Here is a 26,683-nt window from a genome sequence, read left to right on the forward strand (position 1 = left end):
TTCACACGTTGAAATAGTTAAGCTATTAGCTACTTCCTTAACTAGTACGAATTATAAATATATATATATCAATCCCATTGATTCGACTGAATAATTCCCAATGCATGTCTGAATATATGTCACATTAAGCGAATCCTTGGCATAGGTGATTTATAATGCTAAGCATCTGAAAACAATAAGCTACTTTTGAAGTATATTTGCTGCTTTTTCAAACTACATACAAATACAATTGTTCAACGTGACGAGTTTATAACAAACTACAACAATATTAATCAATACGCTTTAGTTATGGGTAGGTTTTTTCATCGAAGTGAAACAAAATCTGTAACTATACACTTATTACATTACCGTCACACTTACTGCCACATCACATTTTACGCGCCTTTGAGCTGGTTGTGTAGACGTTTTAAACACTAGTCAATCTAGAATAATACGATGATTGTTTAGAAATGATTTCTCAATGACAGTGTCTTTCAATAACAAATAGGATGTAATATGGTCGTGAAACATTGTTTTCGTACCTGCATTTTGATATTCATTGTTTTTGATTGCTTTAAAATGATGACCCTCGCATGTATTATCACGTGTACAATACGTCACTCTATATTCCGCGTTGTTGTCTTTCACTGTATACTCCACCACATCTCTGTCTAAACAATTCTCTTCTATACTCCAATTGTCATCTCTGTTCAATTTTTCTATTTTCACACATTGATATTTCATATCTTCGTGACGTGACCAGTTTATTATACCAGTCTGGTCATTTAAATTAACTATTGGTTCACCTGTGTTAGTTTGAAAATAAAGTAAATATGTCATTATTGTTGAATGAGATTTAAGTATGTATAACGCGGACCCAAATAAATACTTAATATATTTTTTTTGTACAACGCAGAAAGTATTACCACTCCAAATTCAGTGTCATATTTTAAATATACATATTATGAGTGCTCTCATGGCACAATTGTACTTACGATAAGTAACAAATACATATGTAGTAGAAAATTGCCCGATTCCATATATGTTGCCTGTCTTTGCTTTTATTTCATAAGCCGTGGACGGCTGTAACTGCATAATCCATATAGCGGTATTCTGTGTTCCCATTCCGTCAGATGGCCAAGACTGAAATGACGCTTGTAATGCTGAACGATATTCAAAGTAATGTACTATGTCACTACTTTCTCCTCCATCATACCCAGGTGACAGATATATTGATAAACTATCATAAGAACGGTCATTTAAAGTCATGGCTGTAGGTATTTTTGGCACACCTGTCAACAATGATTACAACATGATTACAATACACCTCGGCCAACCAAATCAATGTATGAAATCTGAGAAGTCAAAAAGTATAGAAACTGAGTTTCACTTATCTTGTATAAAATCGTTACATCAGTTGTAAATTATGAAACAATTATTTTTATGTCATAATAATGCTAGGTATATGTATTTTCACAACCAGATATCTAACGTTGCTCTCACCTTCACGATATAATTCTACCTGAAGTGTAACTCTACCAATGTCATTACGTGCAGTAATATTATATAAGCCAAAATGCAGTTCCGTGACTTCGTCGATAAACACCGTACTCGTGGAGATTGTATCTATTTTGTCCGTTAGAACTACGTCATCATTTATCCAATCACCAAACGTCACAGGTAATGGGTTTGCATTTACAGATACATTCATTGATATTGATTCACCAGTTTCACAATAGTATTCTGTAGTACCAGTGATCACAGGTGCGTCTAGAATTAAACAATAGTGATTGCGAAAGCAGCACTGTTTATTAACATTACATTCGTGAATGTAAGAATAAAAGGCTTGGTTACTTTTCTTCTTGTCGTTGCTCTTGGCAACTGTAGCTGATGCACTAACTGGTTGTCCAATACCATTACTAGCATAACATGTATGTATACCATCATCTTCTCTTACAATATGACTAACACTAAATAACTCGTAATACTCTACACATACATCAGTACTTACAATATACAGTAACTGTAGCTGATGCACTATCTGGTTGTCCTACACCATTACTAGCATAACATGTATATATACCATCATCTTCTCTTACAATATTACTAACACTAAATAACTCCTAATACACTACACATACAACAGTACTTACAATATACAGTAACTGTAGCTGATGCACTATCTGGTTGTCCTACACCATTACTAGCATAACATGTATATACACCATCATCTTCTCTTACAATATCATTAATAGTCAATGATCCACCATTCAGACTGTATCTACCACGTATATTTATGTCACTATTGCCTCTTCTCCATGTATACGTAACAATATCTGGTATCCCGGTAGCTTCACAATACAACGTTATTGTACTGGATTGTTCTGTCACGATTGCGTCAGACGGAAATGTGATTATGTAAGCTGAAACTAAGGGTTATTTAACAAGCGTTGGCAGATAAGTACTGTTAGTCGAAAATGAAATGGATCGAGACGACATGTTTCAATAATATGTGCTGATAATTAATTATAAATCATTTATAGCTAGTTTATTGCTAGCTCGTAATGTTTTTACTATAATCAATAGTCGGTACAAACAAGTAATCCCCACCCACCTCATCTACTTATTTATTAATATTAGGAATCAGTTTGTTTGTTTTGTCACATTTAACACAAAATGCAATTTGAAATAGCTTCAACACTCTTTGTTCGACTTTTTTAAATATTACAAATATTAATTACCTTGTTTTTCTTCTCAGAAAATGTTCCATATTTCGTAACAACAGTAAAAAAAAATAACGTAAAACGTACGCAAATTTGAAATTTGAACATACAGACAATTTATTTGAATTTCTGATTGTATCAAAAACTGCCATTCACCAAACAATTAAATTTGGGTTATGTAATGGGACAAATTTAAAATTAAATTAATTTATAATCCGTTAGTTCATTTAAAAAGTGTTTTTCAAAATTTGTGTCTTAGCTGTGAAAATAATTGTAAATAGAATTTGCAATTGTTGAAGAAAAGTTTCTGTTCAGTACATTCAGGACATCAAATTACGTGATAAAGCAATGTAAATTTCCGCATAAGTAAACAATGCTCACCATAGACATCAAGTACAATATAAGATTCTTTATATGGATATGTGACGTCATTGCCAGCTGTACATTTTAACTGCTCATTATGATTGCTCCGTCCAGGTGTAAACGTCAATGACCTTATTGTTGTCTTCAATTTCCCATTGGAGGTTGTAGTGGGTGCGTTCGCATTCATTAGAGTACTCCCTAAATACCATGTTATAGTTGATTCAGGTCTTGATTCACCAGCAGTACATGTAAATGTATAGAATTCGCCAGATGTAACAATAACAGTAGAACCAGTAAGATAGTCATTCGTAGTGTCTGAGATAAGAGGATTGTCCAGCACAGGAACTATAGTGAAATATTTATTTTATGTAAGTATCATATACAGAAAGTTTTATAAATTATTGACAGTCTATTTTGTGAATATCTTTTCACGATATTACAGACCAGTGTAACATATAGAAGAAAATGTTCCACCTTATTACAAAATACAATATCAAGTTTATCGGTTGTGTACATGTTGTTGTTTTTCGAATACATACATCTGTATTAACATAACATCAAAAATATAGAGGCGGTAAATAAATTGAATACTTATTTAGCAATTATTGCTGTATATGTAATCACTTGTGAATATTTATGTATGAAACTATACCTAATAGTTGGTGATAATTATGTTATCATGTAATGGTATAGTGAGATAATGTTTACGTGACATTTCGAGCATTTAGGCAATAGTTGTGGAAAAATGGCATACTACAGATCTTATCTCTACCTAAAATTGTCTTCGCCGCGAGTCAAATTCAGTAAATTGACAGGGATAAAAACAATAATACGGAAACAGCTTATGGTGGTATATAAAGGTATTTAGATATACCTTATTTTATGAAGTTATTTCCTTCAAGAGTATATGTTTGAAGTTGTGATTTGAAGATGACCAGGAAGTGACGTACAATGTTATATCTCGTGCAAACAAACAAACCAATTATAAAAGGTGCGATATCCGATGTCTGGTTTCGAAAATATCGCGTACAATTAGCATAACAAAATGTTATAAAATACAATAGACATATAAACGCTAAAAAATATTCCGATATTAAATTGCGAGTTGTGGTTCAATAAACCTTAGCTTAAAGTTACCTTTTACATATAACTTGACATGTGTCATCACTGGTGACCTTTCATCGGTATTACTAGCTTTACACTGTAGTTGTTTATCATCATCATCGTCCAGGTTTGGTGTAAATGTAAACACACTTGTTGTATCACGTAGTTTACCGTCATTCTGTACACTTAGTGTGCCCTGATATAATTGTGTTCCTATAAACCAGTCTATATCAGCAGATGGTTTGGTACCTATAACTCTACATGTAAATGTAGACTCAGATCCATGTATGATATAAACTGTGGTCCCAGTAGAATATCCATCAATACTCACTGATGTTACTGGCACTGTAATATATACACATATTGATTTGTATTTATGATTTGAGTGAATGAATATTGAATATAAGAATTATTTGATATATTTCTCACCTGTAACTGATAATGTTCCATAGTGGCTTGCTATTGTTCCTGGTGTTTCTGTAGTTAACCCACAATCATAGATTCCATCATCATCAATATTCACATCTGGTATTATCAGGTCATAGTGATTAGTACGTGAATGGTCTATACTCCAATCAGAATGTTTATTTGCATCATAATCAACAGCATGTGTCACTATCCTATTAGGATATACATTAAATATCCTCAGATTAGGACTACCAACTATTGACCAAGATACTGTGTTAGGAGATGAGAGTCCAGTGATAACACATTCCAATGTAGAGTCATTACCTTCTAAGATATCGATATCAGAAGGCCCTGTAATCTGGATGGCAACACCTAGTAATTAGACATAATTGATATTTTAGTATCACAACAGAGTGGTAATTTATTGAAAAATGATTTGTGCGATGAGGTCGAGATTCGCTTATCATTATATTGGATTAATAATTTCGGATTCGTTCCACCGCGCGACCCACCCTCATGCAGGACAAGTTACTTTAATTAGAGAATCAATATTCGAAAACTGTATGTTTCTACAGGCCAAACCAGGCGTGCGCTAAATCCAGTGGACAGCAATTGCAATGCGTTCGTTCATTGATGAATGCTCATGGTGAAGACGATCCCGAGTCTGAGATCGTCATCAAGAAATCGGAGTTGCTGAAAATCAAGAGAGAAAATTCTCAAGCAACAAGGCGAGCTTCGGCAACAAGTTATAGACTTTGGTGGTGACAGCAGACGAAAAAAGAAAACGCCACCCTTGAAAATTAAGGTATGCCAAATGTGTTTGTCACTTGTATGATATACTTGTGGGCTTGCCAAATCGTGGGTTCATTTTAATTATTGCTTCTGGCCATATTTGATTGTTGCTACTGAACAGGGATGGGTTGAATGTTGATTGGATTTCCTCACACCTGTATGGAGTGCCGTTCTTAATGATCTGGCGGGTGAGGTTTTGGATAAAATGATGACGAGTGTGATTATGCAAGTAGTAGGACGATGTCGATAATAAAGTATAAAGTATACATTTAACATGCATATTGCTAAACTGACTGGTTATAGTTATGCTGTTGTTCCTTGTACATTTTCAATGTCCGATGTATCCAAGAGTTACAGCTGAGTAATTACATGGTGAATAGAATTATGTTGAAAAGAAAAGTTAAGATCGTTGCACCAAACTTTACCTGAATAATATCTCCATCAGAAACCATAGATGAGGAAACTATGTATCTGCGATATAATCCCCGTTTACATTTCATGTCAGTCATCCATATGTTGTTGGTGAGTATGTGTTTACTTAATGAGCTTAACTATTTAGAGTATATTCCAATATTTTTCAAAACGTATTTTTGTTGATTCATATTTCGTATTTTTTTCAGTAGATAAATACAATACTCATAGATACAATCTACAAAAGAACCCAACAAAGGTGAGAATGACATCTTCTTAAAACTTCATACAATTATATTTACTATGCTTCTAATAAAATCACCCCGTGTTGTACTTTACTTTCGTAATAGAAAAGACTTTCTATGAGATGGTCGACAAACACTGAAAAAAAGGGAAAGCGACAAAAAGAAAGGTAATTTTTAAAAGTGTTTGTTGCTAATAATATTATTTTCAGTGTCCCTGAAAATGTTATCGTCATTGAAGATGATGTCAATAAGAATGCATGTTCTGGTCAATGTCAATGTGTAACCCATATATAGTCAAACTGTGATGCTTTTACGTAATTTACGTAACGTCGTTTGTTATTTTTATGTCATTGACAATATTTTTCGATGGGTTACATTCGTGATTCTGTGATTTCTTACATTTAGTGTTGTTAAATATAGCTAACTAGTTTCCGGGGAAAAAACATTTGCATAATCGGAAAGAATACATTTCCTAGCTCTTCTATCAATTTGTTTATTCATTATTTAACATTGTATTTATTTCACAAAAGTCGAATTAAATTGTTCGATCTTCAGAAGATGTTCATACCCATACATGTCCCGAGTAAAGCCGGGGGCCATTGGATACGAGCCGTACGTTTCTCGCTCAGGTTTTTAAAATATACTTGCCAATTGTTTTTGAATTCATACACAATGTTTTGTTTAAGAATATTATTACATGTTGTTGGCAAATCTTTAGATCCGGGTTTGTTAAACATATATGATAATATATCATCTTAACGAATAATGGAACTTTAATATTAATAAAGTGTTTTTATTTGAAAATGTGAAAAAATTATTAATAATATGAAAGACTATTCATACAAAACTTTGATAATTTTGAATACACATTTTAGTATAGTCGTGGCTAATTATATTTCAGATTATTTTTTAAATGTAGTCTCTACGTGTATTGTGGTTTGTGCGTGGTTTCGATATTACTTTCATCTGTGTTTTGTGAAAATACGAGTATTACTACATTTTCTAATGGAAGCAGGTGTTATTCCACGCGTGGGTGATAGATTGTTGGCTCACATATCTATTGTTTCCACGCCTATATAAGCAATATTGCAACAAACATGAGAGAGGTTAAGGTAGCGGGACTATTATTTGCATACTTGTTTTCGTCTTCTAATTGGGACCAAACGACTACTAATATTGCTATTGGAAACCAAAACAAAATAAAGAAATGGGATAGCTATAGTTCGATAAAATCGGCAGATGAAAACACTAAAATCAATGATTTTTTTCAGTGGCTGTGTGACCTTGTGTCTGACACATTCATATGCAAATGATAATCTGTGAAATAAACAGGGGCGGAGACAAACCACTCAAATGTTTGGAAACACTCATTGTGTGTTAGATAGCTACTGATAACACATCCTAACATTGCTTTGTCTTGAGTTAATCTTTGAAACTTATAGGCACACAAATTAAACATGTGTTGTTGATTTTAGAAAACACTACTGAAGCTGCCTTGCTTCCCTTCAGAAAATCTACATTTTAACCAACTTACATGACATTTTAGGTTATGTTGATTTGTTCAGATGAAAGTTTATCGTGCATTTCATCAATTAATAAATAAATGTGAAAATCGTAATTTTCAACACAAATAATAGTCTCGCTACCTTAAATGAGTTCTCTTTTAATGTAATACAAGTTGATAAATGTGAGATAAAAATATACGACTCACTGTCTAACTGTTCATATTTCCCGTCAGAGGAAGATACAATAAAGAAAGTTTTTAATAGCGCTAAAATTTTAATTTAGTCTGTTTACTTTGTTTACCGGAATATAATATATGTAAATATCAGATATACATCTATAGTGTTTATAACTAAACATAATACATACATAATTGTTTAGGACTTTTATAGAAGCAGAGTGCGTGCGGTGCGAGGGAGTGTTCGAGAAACGCGCCTGGCAACGAATTTATTCATTATTTAGTTCTGTTTTATTTGTCAGCAGTATATTTGTATAAATTGTTTTATTATTATTCATCTTTATTCCCACATCCACTCAAAAAATGCAAATTATCACGATCCACTAACTTCTTTTTAGCAATTTAGTTTAACACTCAATGTTCTACTTTGCGCAAAATAATTATGTGGGAGCACAACAAGTATTCAGAAAGATCAACTAGTGGCCGTAATTTGCTCATTGCTATCGCTTGTAGGTATTAATCAGCCAATTAACAAGATAATCACTAATGGACTAAGATGCAATTCTAAACAACGCTGTAACGCGTAGAAATCAGTGGAACTGTCAGCGTGGTGAACCAGGCTACAACCAATTGACCGATATTGATTGATTGACGTTTCTTCTGGCAAATCATTTAGTTCCTTACATCTCAAAATAAAGTAATCCGATGTTCTTGTATATTGGGTATGGAATGAACACATGCGGTGACAAATACCATTCCAGTGCAAACTATTCAAATGAGCCCAATACACTCTAATATTGATTTCACAATATAGAGTACCAAGATTGGGGTGTGGTTAATGTCAAGCCAATTATTTTAGCAATTAATTCAAGCTATGTTATCACACAGAAGAAGTCCTGGTGTTTTAATCTATTTCCATTATAAGGTAGTCTGGTCTTTCAGATTGCCCTTCTCAGTGCATTCGAGAATGATCTGCTGAATCGCAACGTTAATACGTAGACGCCACAGAATTCTGTGTCATCACTGATAGGCTGTCTCCATGACTTAAGTAAGCCGTAAGTCGTAAGTAAGGTCCGCTCTCGCCCTGAACAATTTACTAGTCTATTATTATACAATCTAGTTTTATTATAATGTCAATGCCCAGAGAAAAACAAATAAAATGACTCCAATTCATTTCACATGGTATTCATTATTAATCCGGAATCAAACTATGTTTTTGTATTTGTTCACGATTTGTATTGGAAATAATTAATGTTATTTGTGAAATTGTTCAAATATTAATAATTTATATTTGATATTTTTACAAGCAGGGTATAACTCGTCAGAATAATGACACCGACTGTGGTGTGTATCCCTTAAAGGTTTGTATTTAATTTTCACCAAGTCATGATGTCGCTTGTTTTTGTTTTTATTTTGTTTAACAAAATTTGCAATGTACGTGAGATGCCCTGTTAAACCGTACCGTTTGATCTTCCCGTAATTACGTTATGTTCTTGGTTATATCTTTGCATTCAGACGGGCTGACTGATGAAATCATAAATAATGTGTCCAAAGAACAGGTAAACATATATAAATTTTCGTTTCTATTTTAAAAAACGGGGCTGTGATTGTGGGAAAGACATTTTAAAATGGAAGTCATTTGTTCATATATATCATTATTCACAACATTTTAAAATGCATCATTATCTGTTATAATATTATATTCACATATAACTATTAATGCACGTTATATTCCAGTATGATGGCTCAATACCCGACATAGACAAAGTATTGGAATGGAATTGTAATGCACATTTAACTAGGGATATCAAGTATCTAGAAGAATACAAACAGAACTATAACTGTAAAAGAAACAAAATCACAGTAATGTATGGAGTGAAGTATATCTCAAATAAGGTAATTTTTTTCTAATATTATATTAACAGTGTCAAATAATGGCTAGATAGTAGCAAAACTAAATAATATCGCAAAATTTTATCGATTTCATGCGAATTAATACTGTTGTTATTTATTATGATGCACAGAGGTATATCTTAGTGTTGACTTGTGATATTTTGTTTATGTCATGTCCATGACTAGCGTCTGCGTGTGGTAAGAGAGATGTTTATCACAACCAAGTAGACTGAAGGATGTGTTTATAATTAAACACTATATGTCTTTCATTAAAATTGTCAGTGGGCACAAGGTGTAGATACGAGATCACATTGTTACACGTGTTATCACAGTTTATATATGTATGAATTTTCACGATATAAATACCAGGGAAAGATCACGAGTGTCGTTAACACTTGACATACATGTTGCATGCTTTTGTCTGCAATATATTTTAACTGTCAAAGATCAAGGAAACTCTATATATATGTGTGTGTATAAGGCATAAATTGTGGCTCTGACTGTTGTATGAATATTGAAATCTAGCGCAAGTTGATATCTCTAAGTTATGAGAGAGTTTATGACATGGTTAACTTTACAAACTATATTTATTAGTGTATTGAATTTTAACTTGTTTAGCCCAATATGTATTACACAATTAATTGAAACACAGAGATCGTTTCTACTTTAATTATTCCTCTTATGTTTGTTTTACAGAATGTTTGAATGCAGCACATAGGCGCTGTGTACCAGTGAACGAGTACCTGTATTGAAAAATGATACAGGCACAGTATTTTGTAATTTTTGTAGCAATGACTTTTCAGTTTCAGTTTCTCTTTAGTTTTTAGCTTTTGCTTATCAAATACATATGTCAGTTCTTCTATATATATATAGTGACTTATAATCAGATAATTATTTTACTTGCCATTTTGCCATGACTGTGATGCGTAATTTTCAGTATTGAGAACTCTATTATTTGACCGATTATGATCCGTAAAATCACAAATTATTCTTCCATATTTATAATATAGTCATGGTCCTTTATTTTATTTATCACGTAATCGCGGTCCTTCGATCATATTTATAATATAAACGTGTTCCTTCGCTCACATTTACAATATAATAGTGGACATTCGCTCATATTTATAATATAATCGAGGACCTTCACTCATATTTATAATATAATTGAGGACCTTCGTTCATATTTATAATATAATCGTCGTCCTTCGCTCATATTTATCACGTAACCATGGTCCTTTGCTCATATTTATAATATAATCGAGGACCTTCACTCATATTTATATTATAATCGAGGACCTTCGCTCATATTTATAATATAATCGTGGTCCTTCGCTCATATGTATAATATAATCGAGGACCTTCGCTCATATTTATAATATAATCATCGTCCTTCAATCATATTTATCACGTAAACATGGTCCTTCGCTCATATTTATAATATAATCGAGGTCCTTTGCTCATATTTATAATAAAATCGACTACCTTCGCTCATATTTATAATATAATCGTGGTCCTTCACTCATATTTAAAATATAATCGAGGACCTTTGCTCATACTTATAATACAATCGTGGTCTTTTGCTCATACTTGCCACGTAATCATGGTCCTTCTCTCATATTTATAATATAATCGTGGTCCTTCGCTCATATTTATAATATAATCGAGGACCTTCGCTCATATTTATAATATAATCGTGGACCGTCACTCATATTTAAAATATAATCGAGGACCTTGGCTCATACTTATAATACAATCGTGGCCCTTCACTCATATTTATAATATAATCGAGGACCTTCACTCATATTTATAATATAATCGAGGACCTTCGCTCATATTTATAATATAATCGTCGTCCTTCGCTCATATTTATCACGTAAACAGGGTCCTTTGCTCATATTTATAATATAATTGTGATCCTTCGCTCATATTTATCACGCAAACATGGTCCTTCGCTCATATTTATAATATAATCGTGGTCCTTCGCTCATATGTATAATATAATCGAGGACCTTCGCTCATATTTATAATATAATCGTGGTCCTTCGCTCATATGTATAATATAATCGAGGACCTTCACTCATATTTATAATATAATCGAGGTCCTTCGCTGCTAATTATAATATAATCATGGTCCTTCGCTCCTATTTATAATATAATCGTGGTCCTTCGCTCATATTTATAATATAATCGTCGTCCTTCGCTCATATTTATCACGCAAACGTGGTCCTTCGCTCATATTTATAATATAATCGAGGTCCTTCGCTCATATTTATTAAACAATCGTGGTCTTTCGTTCATACTTGCCATGTAATCATAGTCCTTCGCTCGTATTTATAATATAATTGAGGTCCTTCGCTCATATTTATTAAATAATCGAGGTTCTTCACTCATATTTATTAAATAATCGTGGTCTTTCGCTCATACTTGCCACGTAATCATGGTCCTTCGCGCATATTTGTAACATAATCATGGTCCTTCGCTCGTATTTATAATATAATCGAGGTCCTTCACTCATATTTATTAAATAATCGTGGTCTTTCGTTCACACTTGCCACGTAATCATGGTCCTTCGCGCATATTTGTAACATAATCATGGCCCTTCGCTCGTATTTATAATATAATCAAGGTCCTTCACTCATATTTATTAAATAATCGTGGTCTTTCGTTCATACTTGCCACGTAATCATGGTACTTCGCTCATAATTATTAAACAATCGTGGTCTTTCGTTCACACTTGCCACGTAATCATGGTCCTTCGCGCATATTTGTAACATAATCATGGCCCTTCGCTCGTATTTATAATTTAATCGAAGTCCTTCACTCATATTTATTAAATAATCGTGGTCTTTTGTTCATACTTGCAACGTAATCATGGTCCTTTGCGCATATTTGTAACATAATCATGGTCCTTCGCTTGTATTTATAATATAATGGAGGTCCTTCACTCATATTTATTAAATAATCGTGGTCTTTTGCTCATACTTGCCACGTAATCATGGTCATTCGCTCATATTTATAATATTATCGAGGACCTTCACTCATATTTATAATATAATCGAGGACCTTCGCTCATATTTATAATATAATCGTGGTCCTTCGCTCATATTTATAATATAATCGAGGACCTTCGCTCATATTTATAATATAATCGTCGTCCTTCAATCATATTTATCACGTGAACATGGTCCTTCGCTCATATTTATAATATAATCGAGGTCCTTCGCTCATATTTATTAAATAATCGTGGTCTTTTGCTCATACTTGCCACGTAATCCTGGTCCTTCGCTCATATTTATAATATAATCGAGAACCTTCACTCATATTTATAATATAATCGAGGACCTTCGCTCATACTTATAATATAATCGTCGTCCTTCGCTCATATTTATCACGTAAACATGGTCTTTCGCTCATATTTATAATATAATCGTGGTCTTTCGCTCATATTTATAATATAATCGTCGTCCTTCGCTCATATTTATCACGTAAATATGGTCCTTCGCTCATATTTATAATATAATCGAGGTCATTCGCTCCTATTTATAATATAATCATGGTCCTTCGTCCTATTTATAATATAATCGTGGTCCTTCGCTCATATTTATAATATAATCGTGGTCCTTCGCTCATATTTATATTATAATTGAGGACCTTCACTCATACTTATAATATAATCGAGGACCTTCACTCATATTTATAATATAATCAAGGACCTTCGCTCATATTTATAATATAATCGTCGTCCTCCGCTCATATTTATCACGTAAACATGGTCCTTCGCTCATATTTATAATATAATCGAGGTCCTTTGCTCATATTTATAATAAAATCAAGGACCTTCGCTCATATTTATAATATAATCGTGGTCCTTCACTCATATTTAAAATATAATCGAGGACCTTCGCTCATACTTATAATACAATCGTGGTCTTTTGCTCATACTTGCCACGTAATCATGGTCCTTCTCTCATATTTATAATATAATCGTGGTCCTTCGCTCATATTTATAATATAATCGTGGTCCTTCGCTCATATTTATAATATAATCGAGGACCTTCGCTCATATTTATAATATAATCGTCGTCCTTCAATCATATTTATCACGTGAACATGGTCCTTCGCTCATATTTATAATATAATCGTGGTCCTTCGCTCATATTTATTAAATAATCGTGGTCTTTTGCTCATACTTGCCACGTAATCCTGGTCCTTCGCTCATATTTATAATATAATCGAGAACCTTCACTCATATTTATAATATAATCGAGGACCTTCGCTCATACTTATAATATAATCGTCGTCCTTCGCTCATATTTATCACGTAAGCATGGTCTTTCGCTCATATTTATAATATAATCGTGGTCTTTCGCTCATATTTATAATATAATCGTCGTCCTTCGCTCATATTTATCACGTAAATATGGTCCTTCGCTCATATTTATAATATAATCGAGGTCATTCGCTCCTATTTATAATATAATCATGGTCCTTCGTCCTATTTATAATATAATCGTGGTCCTTCGCTCATATTTATAATATAATCGTGGTCCTTCGCTCATATTTATATTATAATTGAGGACCTTCACTCATACTTATAATATAGTCGAGGACCTTCACTCATATTTATAATATAATCAAGGACCTTCGCTCATACTTATAATACAATCGTGGTCTTTTGCTCATACTTGCCACGTAATCATGGTCCTTCTCTCATATTTATAATATAATCGTGGTCCTTCGCTCATATTTATAATATAATCGTCGTCCTTCACTCATATTTAAAATATAATCGAGGACCTTGGCTCATACTTATAATACAATCGTGGCCCTTCACTCATATTTATAATATAATGGAGGTCCTTCACTCATATTTATTAAATAATCGTGGTCTTTTGCTCATACTTGCCACGTAATCATGGTCATTCGCTCATATTTATAATATTATCGAGGACCTTCACTCATATTTATAATATAATCGAGGACCTTCGCTCATATTTATAATATAATCGTGGTCCTTCGCTCATATTTATAATATAATCGAGGACCTTCGCTCATATTTATAATATAATCGTCGTCCTTCAATCATATTTATCACGTGAACATGGTCCTTCGCTCATATTTATAATATAATCGAGGTCCTTCGCTCATATTTATTAAATAATCGTGGTCTTTTGCTCATACTTGCCACGTAATCCTGGTCCTTCGCTCATATTTATAATATAATCGAGAACCTTCACTCATATTTATAATATAATCGAGGACCTTCGCTCATACTTATAATATAATCGTCGTCCTTCGCTCATATTTATCACGTAAACATGGTCTTTCGCTCATATTTATAATATAATCGTGGTCTTTCGCTCATATTTATAATATAATCGTCGTCCTTCGCTCATATTTATCACGTAAATATGGTCCTTCGCTCATATTTATCATATAATCGAGGTCATTCGCTCCTATTTATAATATAATCATGGTCCTTCGTCCTATTTATAATTTAATCGTGGTCCTTCGCTCATATTTATAATATAATCGTGGTCCTTCGCTCATATTTATATTATAATTGAGGACCTTCACTCATACTTATAATATAATCGAGGACCTTCACTCATATTTATAATATAATCAAGGACCTTCGCTCATATTTATAATATAATCGTCGTCCTGCGCTCATATTTATCACGTAAACATGGTCCTTCGCTCATATTTATAATATAATCGAGGTCCTTTGCTCATATTTATAATAAAATCGAGGACCTTCGCTCATATTTATAATATAATCGTGGTCCTTCACTCATATTTAAAATATAATCGAGGACCTTCGCTCATACTTATAATACAATCGTGGTCTTTTGCTCATACTTGCCACGTAATCATGGTCCTTCTCTCATATTTATAATATAATCGTGGTCCTTCGCTCATATTTATAATATAATCGAGTACCTTCGCTCATATTTATAATATAATCGTGGTCCTTCACTCATATTTAAAATATAATCGAGGACCTTGGCTCATACTTATAATACAATCGTGGCCCTTCACTCATATTTATAATATAATCGAGGACCTTCGCTCATATTTATAATATAATCGTCGTCCTTCGCTCATATTTATCACGTAAACATGGTCCTTCGCTCATATTTATAATATAATCGTGGTCCTTCGCTCATATTTAGAATATAATCGAGGTCCTTCGCTGCTAATTATAATATAATCATGGTCCTTCGCTCCTATTTATAATATAATCGTGGTCCTTCGCTCATATTTATAATATAATCGTCGTCCTTCGCTCATATTTATCACGTTAACGTGGTCCTTCGCTCATATTTATAATATAATCGAGGTCCTTCGCTCATATTTATTAAATAATCGTGGTCTTTCGTTCATACTTGCCACGTAATCATGGTCCTTCGCGCATATTTATAACATAATCATGGTCCTTCGCTCGTATTTATGATATAATCGAGGTCCTTCACTCATATTTATTAAATAATCGTGGTCTTTCGCTCATACTTGCCACGTAATCATGGTCCTTCGCTCATATTTATTAAACAATCGTGGTCTTTCGTTCATACTTGCCATGTAATCATAGTCCTTCGCTCATATTTATAATATAATCGTGGTCCTTCGCTCATATTTATAATATAATCGAGGTCCTTCGCTCATATTTATTAAATAACCGTGGTCTTTCGTTCATACTTGCCACGTAATCATGATCCTTCGCGCATATTTATAATATAATCGAGAACCTTCACTCATATTTATAATATAATCGAGGACCTTCGCTCATACTTATAATATAATCGTCGTCATTCGCTCGTATTTATAATATAATTGAGGTCCTTCGCTCATATTTATTAAATAATCGTGACCCTTCGCTCGTATTTATAATATAATCGAGGTCCTTCGCTCGTATTTATAATATAATCGAGGCCCTTCACTCATATTTATTAAATTATCGTGGTCCTTTGCTCATAATTACCATATTTACCACGTAATCATGGTCGTTCGTTTATATATATATATATATAATATAATCGTGGTCCTTCGCTCATATTTATAATATAATCGAGGTTCTTCACTCATATTTATTAAATAATCGTGGTCTTTCGCTCATACTTGCCACGTAATCATGGTCATTCGCGCATATTTGTAACATAATCATGGTCCTTCGCTCGTATTTATAATATAATCGAGGTCCTTCACTCCTATTTATTAAATAATCGTGGTCTTTCGTTCACACTTGCCACGTACTCATGGTCCTTCGCGCATATTTGTAACATAATCATGGTCCTTCGCTCGTATTTATAATATAATCGAGGTCCTTCACTCATATTTATTAAATAATCGTGGTCATTCGTTCATACTTGCCACGTAATCATGGTCCTTTGCGCATATTTGTAACATAATCATGGTCCTTCGCTTGTATTTATAATATAATGGAGGTCCTTCACTCATATTTATTAAATAATCGTGGTCTTTCGCTCATACTTGCCACGTAATCATGGTCCTTCGCTCATATTTATAATATAATCGAGGTCCTTTGCTCATATTTATTAAATAATTGTGGTCTTTTGCTCATACTTGCCACGTAACCATGGTCCTTCGCTCATATTTATAATATAATCGAGGACCTTCACTCATATTTATAATATAATCGAGGACCTTCGCTCATATTTATAATATAATCGAGGACCTTCGCTCATATTTATAATATAATCAAGGACCTTCGCTCATATTTATAATATATTCGAGGTTCTTCACTCATATTTATTAAATAATCGTGGTCTTTCGCTCATACTTGCCACGTAATCATGGTCATTCGCGCATATTTGTAACATAATCATGGTCCTTCGCTCGTATTTATAATATAATCGAGGTCCTTCACTCATATTTATTAAATAATCGTGGTCTTTCGTTCACACTTGCCACGTAATCATGGTCCTTCGCGCATATTTGTAACATAATCATGGTCCTTCGCTCGTATTTATAATATAATCAAGGTCCTTCACTCATATTTATTAAATAATCGTGGTCTTTCGTTCATACTTGCCACGTAATCATGGTCCTTCGCTCATAATAATTAAACAATCGTGGTCTTTCGTTCACACTTGCCACGTAATCATGGTCCTTCGCGCATATTTGTAACATAATCATGGCCCTTCGCTCGTATTTATAATTTAATCGAAGTCCTTCACTCATATTTATTAAATAATCGTGGTCTTTTGTTCATACTTGCAACGTAATCATGGTCCTTTGCGCATATTTGTAACATAATCATGGTCCTTCGCTTGTATTTATAATATAATGGAGGTCCTTCACTCATATTTATTAAATAATCGTGGTCTTTTGCTCATACTTGCCACGTAATCATGGTCATTCGCTCATATTTATAATATTATCGAGGACCTTCACTCATATTTATAATATAATCGAGGACCTTCGCTCATATTTATAATATAATCGTGGTCCTTCGCTCATATTTATAATATAATCGAGGACCTTCGCTCATATTTATAATATAATCGTCGTCCTTCAATCATATTTATCACGTGAACATGGTCCTTCGCTCATATTTATAATATAATCGAGGTCCTTCGCTCATATTTATTAAATAATCGTGGTCTTTTGCTCATACTTGCCACGTAATCCTGGTCCTTCGCTCATATTTATAATATAATCGAGAACCTTCACTCATATTTATAATATAATCGAGGACCTTCGCTCATACTTATAATATAATCGCCGTCCTTCGCTCATATTTATCACGTAAACATGGTCTTTCGCTCATATTTATAATATAATCGTGGTCTTTCGCTCATATTTATAATATAATCGTCGTCCTTCGCTCATATTTATCACGTAAATATGGTCCTTCGCTCATATTTATAATATAATCTAGGTCATTCGCTCCTATTTATAATATAATCATGGTCCTTCGTCCTATTTATAATATAATCGTGGTCCTTCGCTCATATTTATAATATAATCGTGGTCCTTCGCTCATATTTATATTATAATTGAGGACCTTCACTCATACTTATAATATAATCGAGGACCTTCACTCATATTTATAATATAATCAAGGACTTTCGCTCATATTTATAATATAATCGTCGTCCTCCGCTCATATTTATCACGTAAACATGGTCCTTCGCTCATATTTATAATATAATCGAGGTCCTTTGCTCATATTTATAATAAAACCGAGGACCTTCGCTCATATTTATAATATAATCGTGGTCCTTCACTCATATTTAAAATATAATCGAGGACCTTCGCTCATACTTATAATACAATCGTGGTCTTTTGCTCATACTTGCCACGTAATCATGGTCCTTCTCTCATATTTATAATATAATCGTGGTCCTTCGCTCATATTTATAATATAATCGAGTACCTTCGCTCATATTTATAATATAATCGTGGTCCTTCACTCATATTTAAAATATAATCGAGGACCTTGGCTCATACTTATAATACAATCGTGGCCCTTCACTCATATTTATAATATAATCGAGGACCTTCGCTCATATTTATAATATAATCGTCGTCCTTCGCTCATATTTATCACGTAAACATGGTCCTTCGCTCATATTTAGAATATAATCGAGGTCCTTCGCTGCTAATTATAATATAATCATGGTCCTTCGCTCCTATTTATAATATAATCGTGGTCCTTCGCTCATATTTATAATATAATCGTCGTCCTTCGCTCATATTTATCACGTAAACGTGGTCCTTCGCTCATATTTATAATATAATCGAGGTCCTTCGCTCATATTTATTAAACAATCGTGGTCTTTCGTTCATACTTGCCATGTAATCATAGTCCTTCGCTCATATTTATAATATAACCGTGGTCCTTCGCTCATATTTATAATATAATCGAGGTCCTTTGCTCATATTTATTAAATAATCGTGGTCTTTCGTTCATACTTGCCACGTAATCATGGTCCTTCGCGCATATTTATAACATAATCATGGTCCTTCGCTCGTATTTATGATATAATCGAGGTCCTTCACTCATATTTATTAAATAATCGTGGTCTTTCGCTCATACTTGCCACGTAATCATGGTCCTTCGCTCATATTTGTAACATAATCATGGTCCTTCGCTTGTATTTATAATATAATGGAGGTCCTTCACTCATATTTATTAAATAATCGTGGTCTTTCGTTCATACTTGCCATGTAATCATAGTCCTTCGCTCATATTTATAATATAATCGTGGTCCTTCGCTCATATTTATAATATAATCGAGGTCCTTCGCTCATATTTATTAAATAATCGTGGTCTTTCGTTCATACTTGCCACGTAATCATGATCCTTCGCGCATATTTATAACATAATCATTGTCATTCGCTCGTATTTATAATATAATTGAGGTCCTTCGCTCATATTTATTAAATAATCGTGACCCTTCGCTCGTATTTATAATATAATCGAGGTCCTTCGCTCGTATTTATAATATAATCGAGGCCCTTCACTCATATTTATTAAATTATCGTGGTCCTTTGCTCATAATTACCATATTTACCACGTAATCATGGTCGTTCGTTTATATATATATATATATATAATATAATCGTGGTCCTTCGCTCATATTTATAATATAATCGAGGTTCTTCACTCATATTTATTAAATAATCGTGGTCTTTCGCTCATACTTGCCACGTAATCATGGTCATTCGCGCATATTTGTAACATAATCATGGTCCTTCGCTCGTATTTATAATATAATCGAGGTCCTTCACTCATATTTATTAAATAATCGTGGTCTTTCGTTCACACTTGCCACGTAATCATGGTCCTTCGCGCATATTTGTAACATAATCATGGTCCTTCGCTCGTATTTATAATATAATCGAGGTCCTTCACTCATATTTATTAAATAATCGTGGTCTTTCATTCATACTTCCCACGTAATCATGGTCCTTTGCGCATATTTGTAACATAATCATGGTCCTTCGCTTGTATTTATAATATAATGGAGGTCCTTCACTCATATTTATTAAATAATCGTGGTATTTCGCTCATACTTGCCACGTAATCATGGTCCTTCGCTCATATTTATAATATAATCGAGGTCCTTTGCTCATATTTATTAAATAATTGTGGTCTTTTGCTCATACTTGCCACGTAACCATGGTCCTTCGCTCATATTTATAATATAATCGAGGACCTTCACTCATATTTATAATATAATCGAGGACCTTCGCTCATATTTATAATATAATCGAGGACCTTCGCTCATATTTATAATATAATCAAGGACCTTCGCTCATATTTATAATATAATCGAGGTTCTTCACTCATATTTATTAAATAATCGTGGTCTTTCGCTCATATTTATAATATAATCATGGTCCTTCGCTCATATTTATAATATAATCGAGGACCTTCACTCATATTTATAATATAATCGAGGGCCTTCGCTCATATTTATAATATAATCGTGGTCCTTCGCTCATATTTATCACGTAAACATGGTCCTTCGCTCATATTTATAATATAATCGTGGTCCTTCGCTCATATTTATAATATAATCGTCGTCCTTCGCTCATATTTATCACGTAAACATGGTCCTTCGCTCATATTTATAATATAATCGTGGTCCTTCGCTCATATTTATAATATAATCGAGGCCTTTCGCTCCTATTTATAATATAATCATGGTCCTTCGCTCCTGTTTATAATATAATCGTGGTCCTTCGCTCATATGTATTAAATAATCGTGGTCTGTTGCTCATACTTGCCACGTAATCAAGGTCCTTCTCTCATATTTATAATATAATCGAGGACCTTCGCTCATATTTATAATATAATCGTGGTCCTTCACTCATATTTATAATATAATCGAGGACCTTCACTCATATTTAAAATATAATCGAGGACCTTCGCTCATATTTATAATATAATCGAGGTTCTTCGCTCAAATTTATTAAATAATCGTGGTCTTTCGCTCATATTTATAATATAATTGAGGTCCTTCGCTCATATTTATCACGTAATCATGACCCTTCGCTTATATTTATAATATAATCGTGGTCTTTCGCTCATATTTGCCACGTAATCATGGTCCGTTGCTCTTATTTATAAAACAATCGTGGTTCTTCGCTCATATTTATAATATTATCGTGGTTCTCCTATCAGACTATCTCGTCTTTAATTGTGGTTAGGTTGTTGACTAATTTTTAGCTCCGCTGTCGACTTTGTCAAGCGGAGCTTATTATAAGAATGATTGTTCGTCGTCGTCCCTCGTCAGTGTCAATATTTTACTATTTCGACTTCTTCTTGAAAACTACAATTCTTATTGCTTTGATACTTTTTGTATATGTACCTTGGGCAGACTTCTCTTAGATTTGTTCATTTCATAATGATATCTTCAATTCTCTAATTTTTGGTAAAAAGTTATATTTTAGACTTCTTGTTCAAAACCACATGTCCGAATACTTTGATATCATACATATAATAACTACAGGCTAACCTCTCTCAGATTTGTTCATTTCATGATGATATCTTCAATTCTCTAATTGTGATGAATATTTTTGTAATTTTTGTTAAAAAGTGATATTTTCAAGTTCTTGTTAAAAAACGCAAATCTGATTGCTATGATATTGTACCTCAAGCAGATCATTCTCAGATTTGTTCATTTGATGATATCTTCAATTTTTACTGTTAAGCACACCAACTAGTACAAACTGAAAAGTTGCAAAGCTTTGATTTGTTTGGCGTTTGGAAGGTATCGAAGGAGTTGCCGGCATCAGAAAAGCGCATTGGATGATTTGAATATCGATATTTATCAACACAAATGTCGCACATGCGCAGCGCGACGACTAATGTCCTTTAAGATAAATGACAATATTTACATAGCAGTTTGTGCTTTACACATTCAATAAGGGCTGCAAACAAATATCTATCTATTCCCGAATACGAATATCCGTTTTCTCCGCCTAGGACTATCGTCGGTGAAAACAAAGGTAGACAACTTACAGAAAACGGTACTTTGAGCTAGTTAATGAATCTCTCCTGAAGCGTAACAAAAATACCCTAACATATCCAACATATCCAACATTTGGTTGGGATTGCCTCAAAGTTGAGTTCTTTGATCTATGTTCCACGGCAGCTCGCACATGACCATAGAAATGCATAATACAGTGATGCGAGAGCAACATTGAACATTTTTACATACTTAACATTTGACAATGAAAAGTGAATTCAGTATATGTTGGAGCAGTTGGTTGGTTAACAATTGAATAATGTTCGCGAGACGAGAAAATCATCCATAATTGTAGTTTAAATGATAGTTAATAATTAAACAGTTAATGATAATGTATGGGTCTTAGAAAGCTTATAAAAAAATCTACATAATGCGCTACAAAATAACTTTACATATTGTGGGCCTGTCAGCAGACCATGTATTATAAACAACTCACTACATGAGATTGCATTCTGTTTTATAAAGCAACATTGTGATTTATATCAAATAATAATAATCGTAATTTAGTTCATATGGTATAATACGACATAAACATAAACATTGTTTAATGTTCATGCTGCTTGTAGTAATTAATTAATTAACTAATTACAAGTGTTACTCATTGATCTGGACAAAAATGCCACATCCATTAGTTGCTCATTCAATGATAAAATAAGCTTGATATATATAAACCACTTTCTTTAGCACAAGCTAATGAAATATAAAGTAATATAGTGTAATTTTCAATGAACAACTGTTCATAGTTTATCATAGTTTAATTTAGCAACTGTGTAGAATTATACCAACGTTAGTTTGAATAATATATAATCAATGGCTGCTAACAATGTATTCATCAACATGGAAATGTTGACACCCCTATGTCATTGGGACGTATACACGGAAAAAAAAACTGTAAAAAATGCAGCACACTTCCGTCTGCTATAGAAAATCACTTAGAAATTGTATCAATGTTACGGGTACAGAATCAAGAGTTTGGTGTTTAACAGTTTTATTGTATGAGATAACAAATAATATTACCACTTACCTGTTGAAATCAGTGAAATACTCACGACAACACTGAACCAAGACACGTTATGCAAAAGTACAGGCATTTTCGCTAATATTTCCCGGTTCATGACCTTTTGTAGGATCAACTGTACGAACACTTGGTTTGTTCATTGTCTGTCCTAACAATTGTCACAACATATGTATACAGGTGATTAGCATAGCGCCCTCTATATTCTCTATATTCTATGTTGTCGATTCGTTCCAGTTTGTATGTATGGGCTGCGTTGAGTTCAGGCAATGCTTGTCATTTTCGGTAATACGATGACATGCTTGTATTTCAAACTTGGTTTATTAAATTTGATACTGAATTGCCAATCGTTTAACTTATTAAACTTGGAAATCAAGTGAATGCCTCCACTTTCTGAATGGTGGATTAAAGTATTATTACACTATAGTGTCAGTGTAGGATACTTTTTGGTTGTATCGTTTTAAATTTAAGTAATCTAGTAACAATTGGAATATTTCATTTCACTTTGACTTCATGAATGAATGATTTTTCCGGTTTAGAATTTATGACCAGCATTACGTTATTCAGAATTGCATTCTCGTCTTTTTAGATTCAGTTCGCCATATGTAAAGACAACTGTACGGGTTCGACAAAATGTACCATTCTAAATGAAACGTGCATAATTCTCGTACCAAGTTCACCGCGACATAATCGTTTTACGCACAATGGAGGATGTGGATAACCGGATTTGGGCTCCGTTACAAATTTCCCGTTTTCATTAAAAATGTATTCTAATTATGGGCTTGCTAGTATGGCGTGGTGAGGAGAATACATGCATTTGTGCCACCTGGTGAACGGCTAACTTGTCAAATAGAGATAAAATAATCACTAATTAAAATACGCTAAGAGATACTCGAAGGCAAGTAGTAAAAATAAAACAATTTGAGGGAACTCTACTAGCTAATATATGGTGGAATATGTGGCACTAAATGAACGAGAATAATACCATAGGCAAAAACACTGAACATTCATGAGATTGGGCGCTATTATTAGAACTGATACGATAAGTCGTCATGGTAACCAAACCTCAAACACGTGTATTCAGTCACACCTCGCGATTTTGCTTGGAAACAAACTGCTAAATTATAGTAAAACTAGAGTCCTCAGACAAAATAAAATGTCACAACATCAGGGGCTGGACAGAAAGTGCAGGAGGGTGTAGGTCGGCGTTTTTGGGGTGGGTCACTAATTGTCGTGCAAGTGTTAAGGAGAGGGTTACAGTAATCTGTGCAGGCATTCAAGCCTCATGCATATGTAACTTCTTACGCTGTTCTTAGGGCCCCTGGTCACACTAGCTTGTATTTCCATAGTCTATTTGCATTCATGCATACACGTAATTGGTTAGTGCTGTATGGCGCCCTCACTGTTGGTGGTGTCAATTACTTCTATTGGCTCTGTGCCGACCTCTTTGGCGGGAACATTTGTTGTAGTGTAATGCAGTGTGACCTGTACTGCTATGTGCTATACTCTTTTTAGACTTTCATTAGAGATTAAGTGTTGTAACATTTAATGAACATTAATTGTGATGTAGTTCAGCGTATAGCACGGGACTGGGCAGTCGTTTTGGGGGTCTACGGGGCACAGAATGAAATGGCTCTATCTCTCTTCGTTTCTTTGGACCAAACCGTCAACATCGCCCTGTATCTGCGGGAAGCTACAAACTCTTGAAGAGGAAAATAAATCGTAGAGACAGAGTGGGTCAGAATACACTGTTGTTGCGGTGCACCTGTGCACTGCAAGTTCAACCCATGTTGGAATTCCATCGTAATTAGTAGGTGAACTGTTGTTAACGGAAAGGGGCCTCGAATCATCGATGAATGCAATCGAATGTTGAATAACTATCACGTAAACTATTGTTGCATCAGAATTTGTGTCGTTGTAAAAAAAACCTCAAAGGTAAAACAACACAGGATATTGGAAACAGAAATTTTTCCAGGCAAACCAGAAACGTAAAAACAATGAATACAGATTGATCTTGACAAATAATAGTGGCAGAATTGATGTAAGAAATGTACCCGAAGCACCAGCCTTACATATAGAGGGATATGAAGACCTCAACAAGATTGTTTGAATAAACATTATTATTATTATTATTATTATTCCCTGTGTACCTGTAAATATTCCATGACGGACACAGCTGACATTCAACCCACTAAATATAACTGTAAAGAATATTCACTGGGACATTTTTTATGCAGGTAGACACTTAAAAAACAATCCACAATCTTTTTCAGTTTTCCATTTAAATATTAGATCTCATTCCAAACATTTCGACGAATTTATTTCCCCTCTTCAATGTCATTACCCACACTTTCCCCATTATAGCCCTGTCCGAGACCTGGTTACATAATAACTCTAATTGTTCTCTTTATACTGTTCCACCATACCAACTTATCACCCCTAGTCGTCAACATTATCGGAAACACCATCTTCGGGAACTCATTAATAGTTTCGACCAGGTTTTAAATTATTTTTCTACTGCAAATACAAAATGTATCATTCTGGGTGAAACTTTGCATATGTTACACTTACAGATATAATTTTTTCCCAATTGATTAATGCCCCAACCAAATACTAGTACTGTCATTGGTCACGTGATCACCAACATGTTATGTTGAGAGTGGTACTTTGCATGCTGATATTAGTGACCACCTTCCTATATTTGTTAAAATTGTTCCCACAACTTAAGTCAAAACGCAACATTTTTACAAGTGTGATTTCTCTTCATATAATCCAAATCTGTTTATGCGTATAGGTCCCAGGTTCTGTAGGGTACCTCCCGCGTATAGGTCCCAGGATTTGGTGTAACTAAAATCATATACACGATAGGTACCCAAGAGCTCATGCGTACATCAACATACAAAAACATCTTTTTAATAATTTTTATTTGCATAATCAACATATCAAAACATTATTAGAATATATGTTTATAAAATAGTAAATACAATTAATTAAATTTATATTGCCTTGGCCTCGATTTGTATTTTAAATTTATCCTCAGATTCCCATAGGCTCTAGTTTCATTG

At 33.6% G+C, this 26,683-nt stretch overlaps 1 protein-coding gene across 1 annotated transcript; it reads right to left on the reverse strand.

Moving 5' to 3' along the window:
• Nucleotides 1-172: 172 nt before the first annotated feature.
• On the reverse strand, nt 173-23,694 carry LOC144346455 (neural cell adhesion molecule 1-like). The gene is made up of 9 exons (XM_085498899.1): nt 23,628-23,694; nt 4,599-4,949; nt 4,203-4,514; nt 3,084-3,410; nt 2,221-2,363; nt 1,991-2,102; nt 1,483-1,749; nt 975-1,271; nt 173-785 (listed from the first exon to the last, which is right to left on the reverse strand). Exons 1-9 carry the CDS (start codon nt 23,692-23,694, stop codon nt 418-420), a joined length of 2,244 nt encoding a protein of 747 aa, XP_085355025.1. The 3' UTR covers nt 173-417.
• Nucleotides 23,695-26,683: the final 2,989 nt, after the last annotated feature.

Source organism: Saccoglossus kowalevskii, chromosome 5, assembly GCF_978046115.1.
Source record: "Saccoglossus kowalevskii chromosome 5, keSacKowa6.1, whole genome shotgun sequence".
NCBI classification, from domain to species: Eukaryota; Metazoa; Hemichordata; class Enteropneusta; family Harrimaniidae; genus Saccoglossus; species Saccoglossus kowalevskii.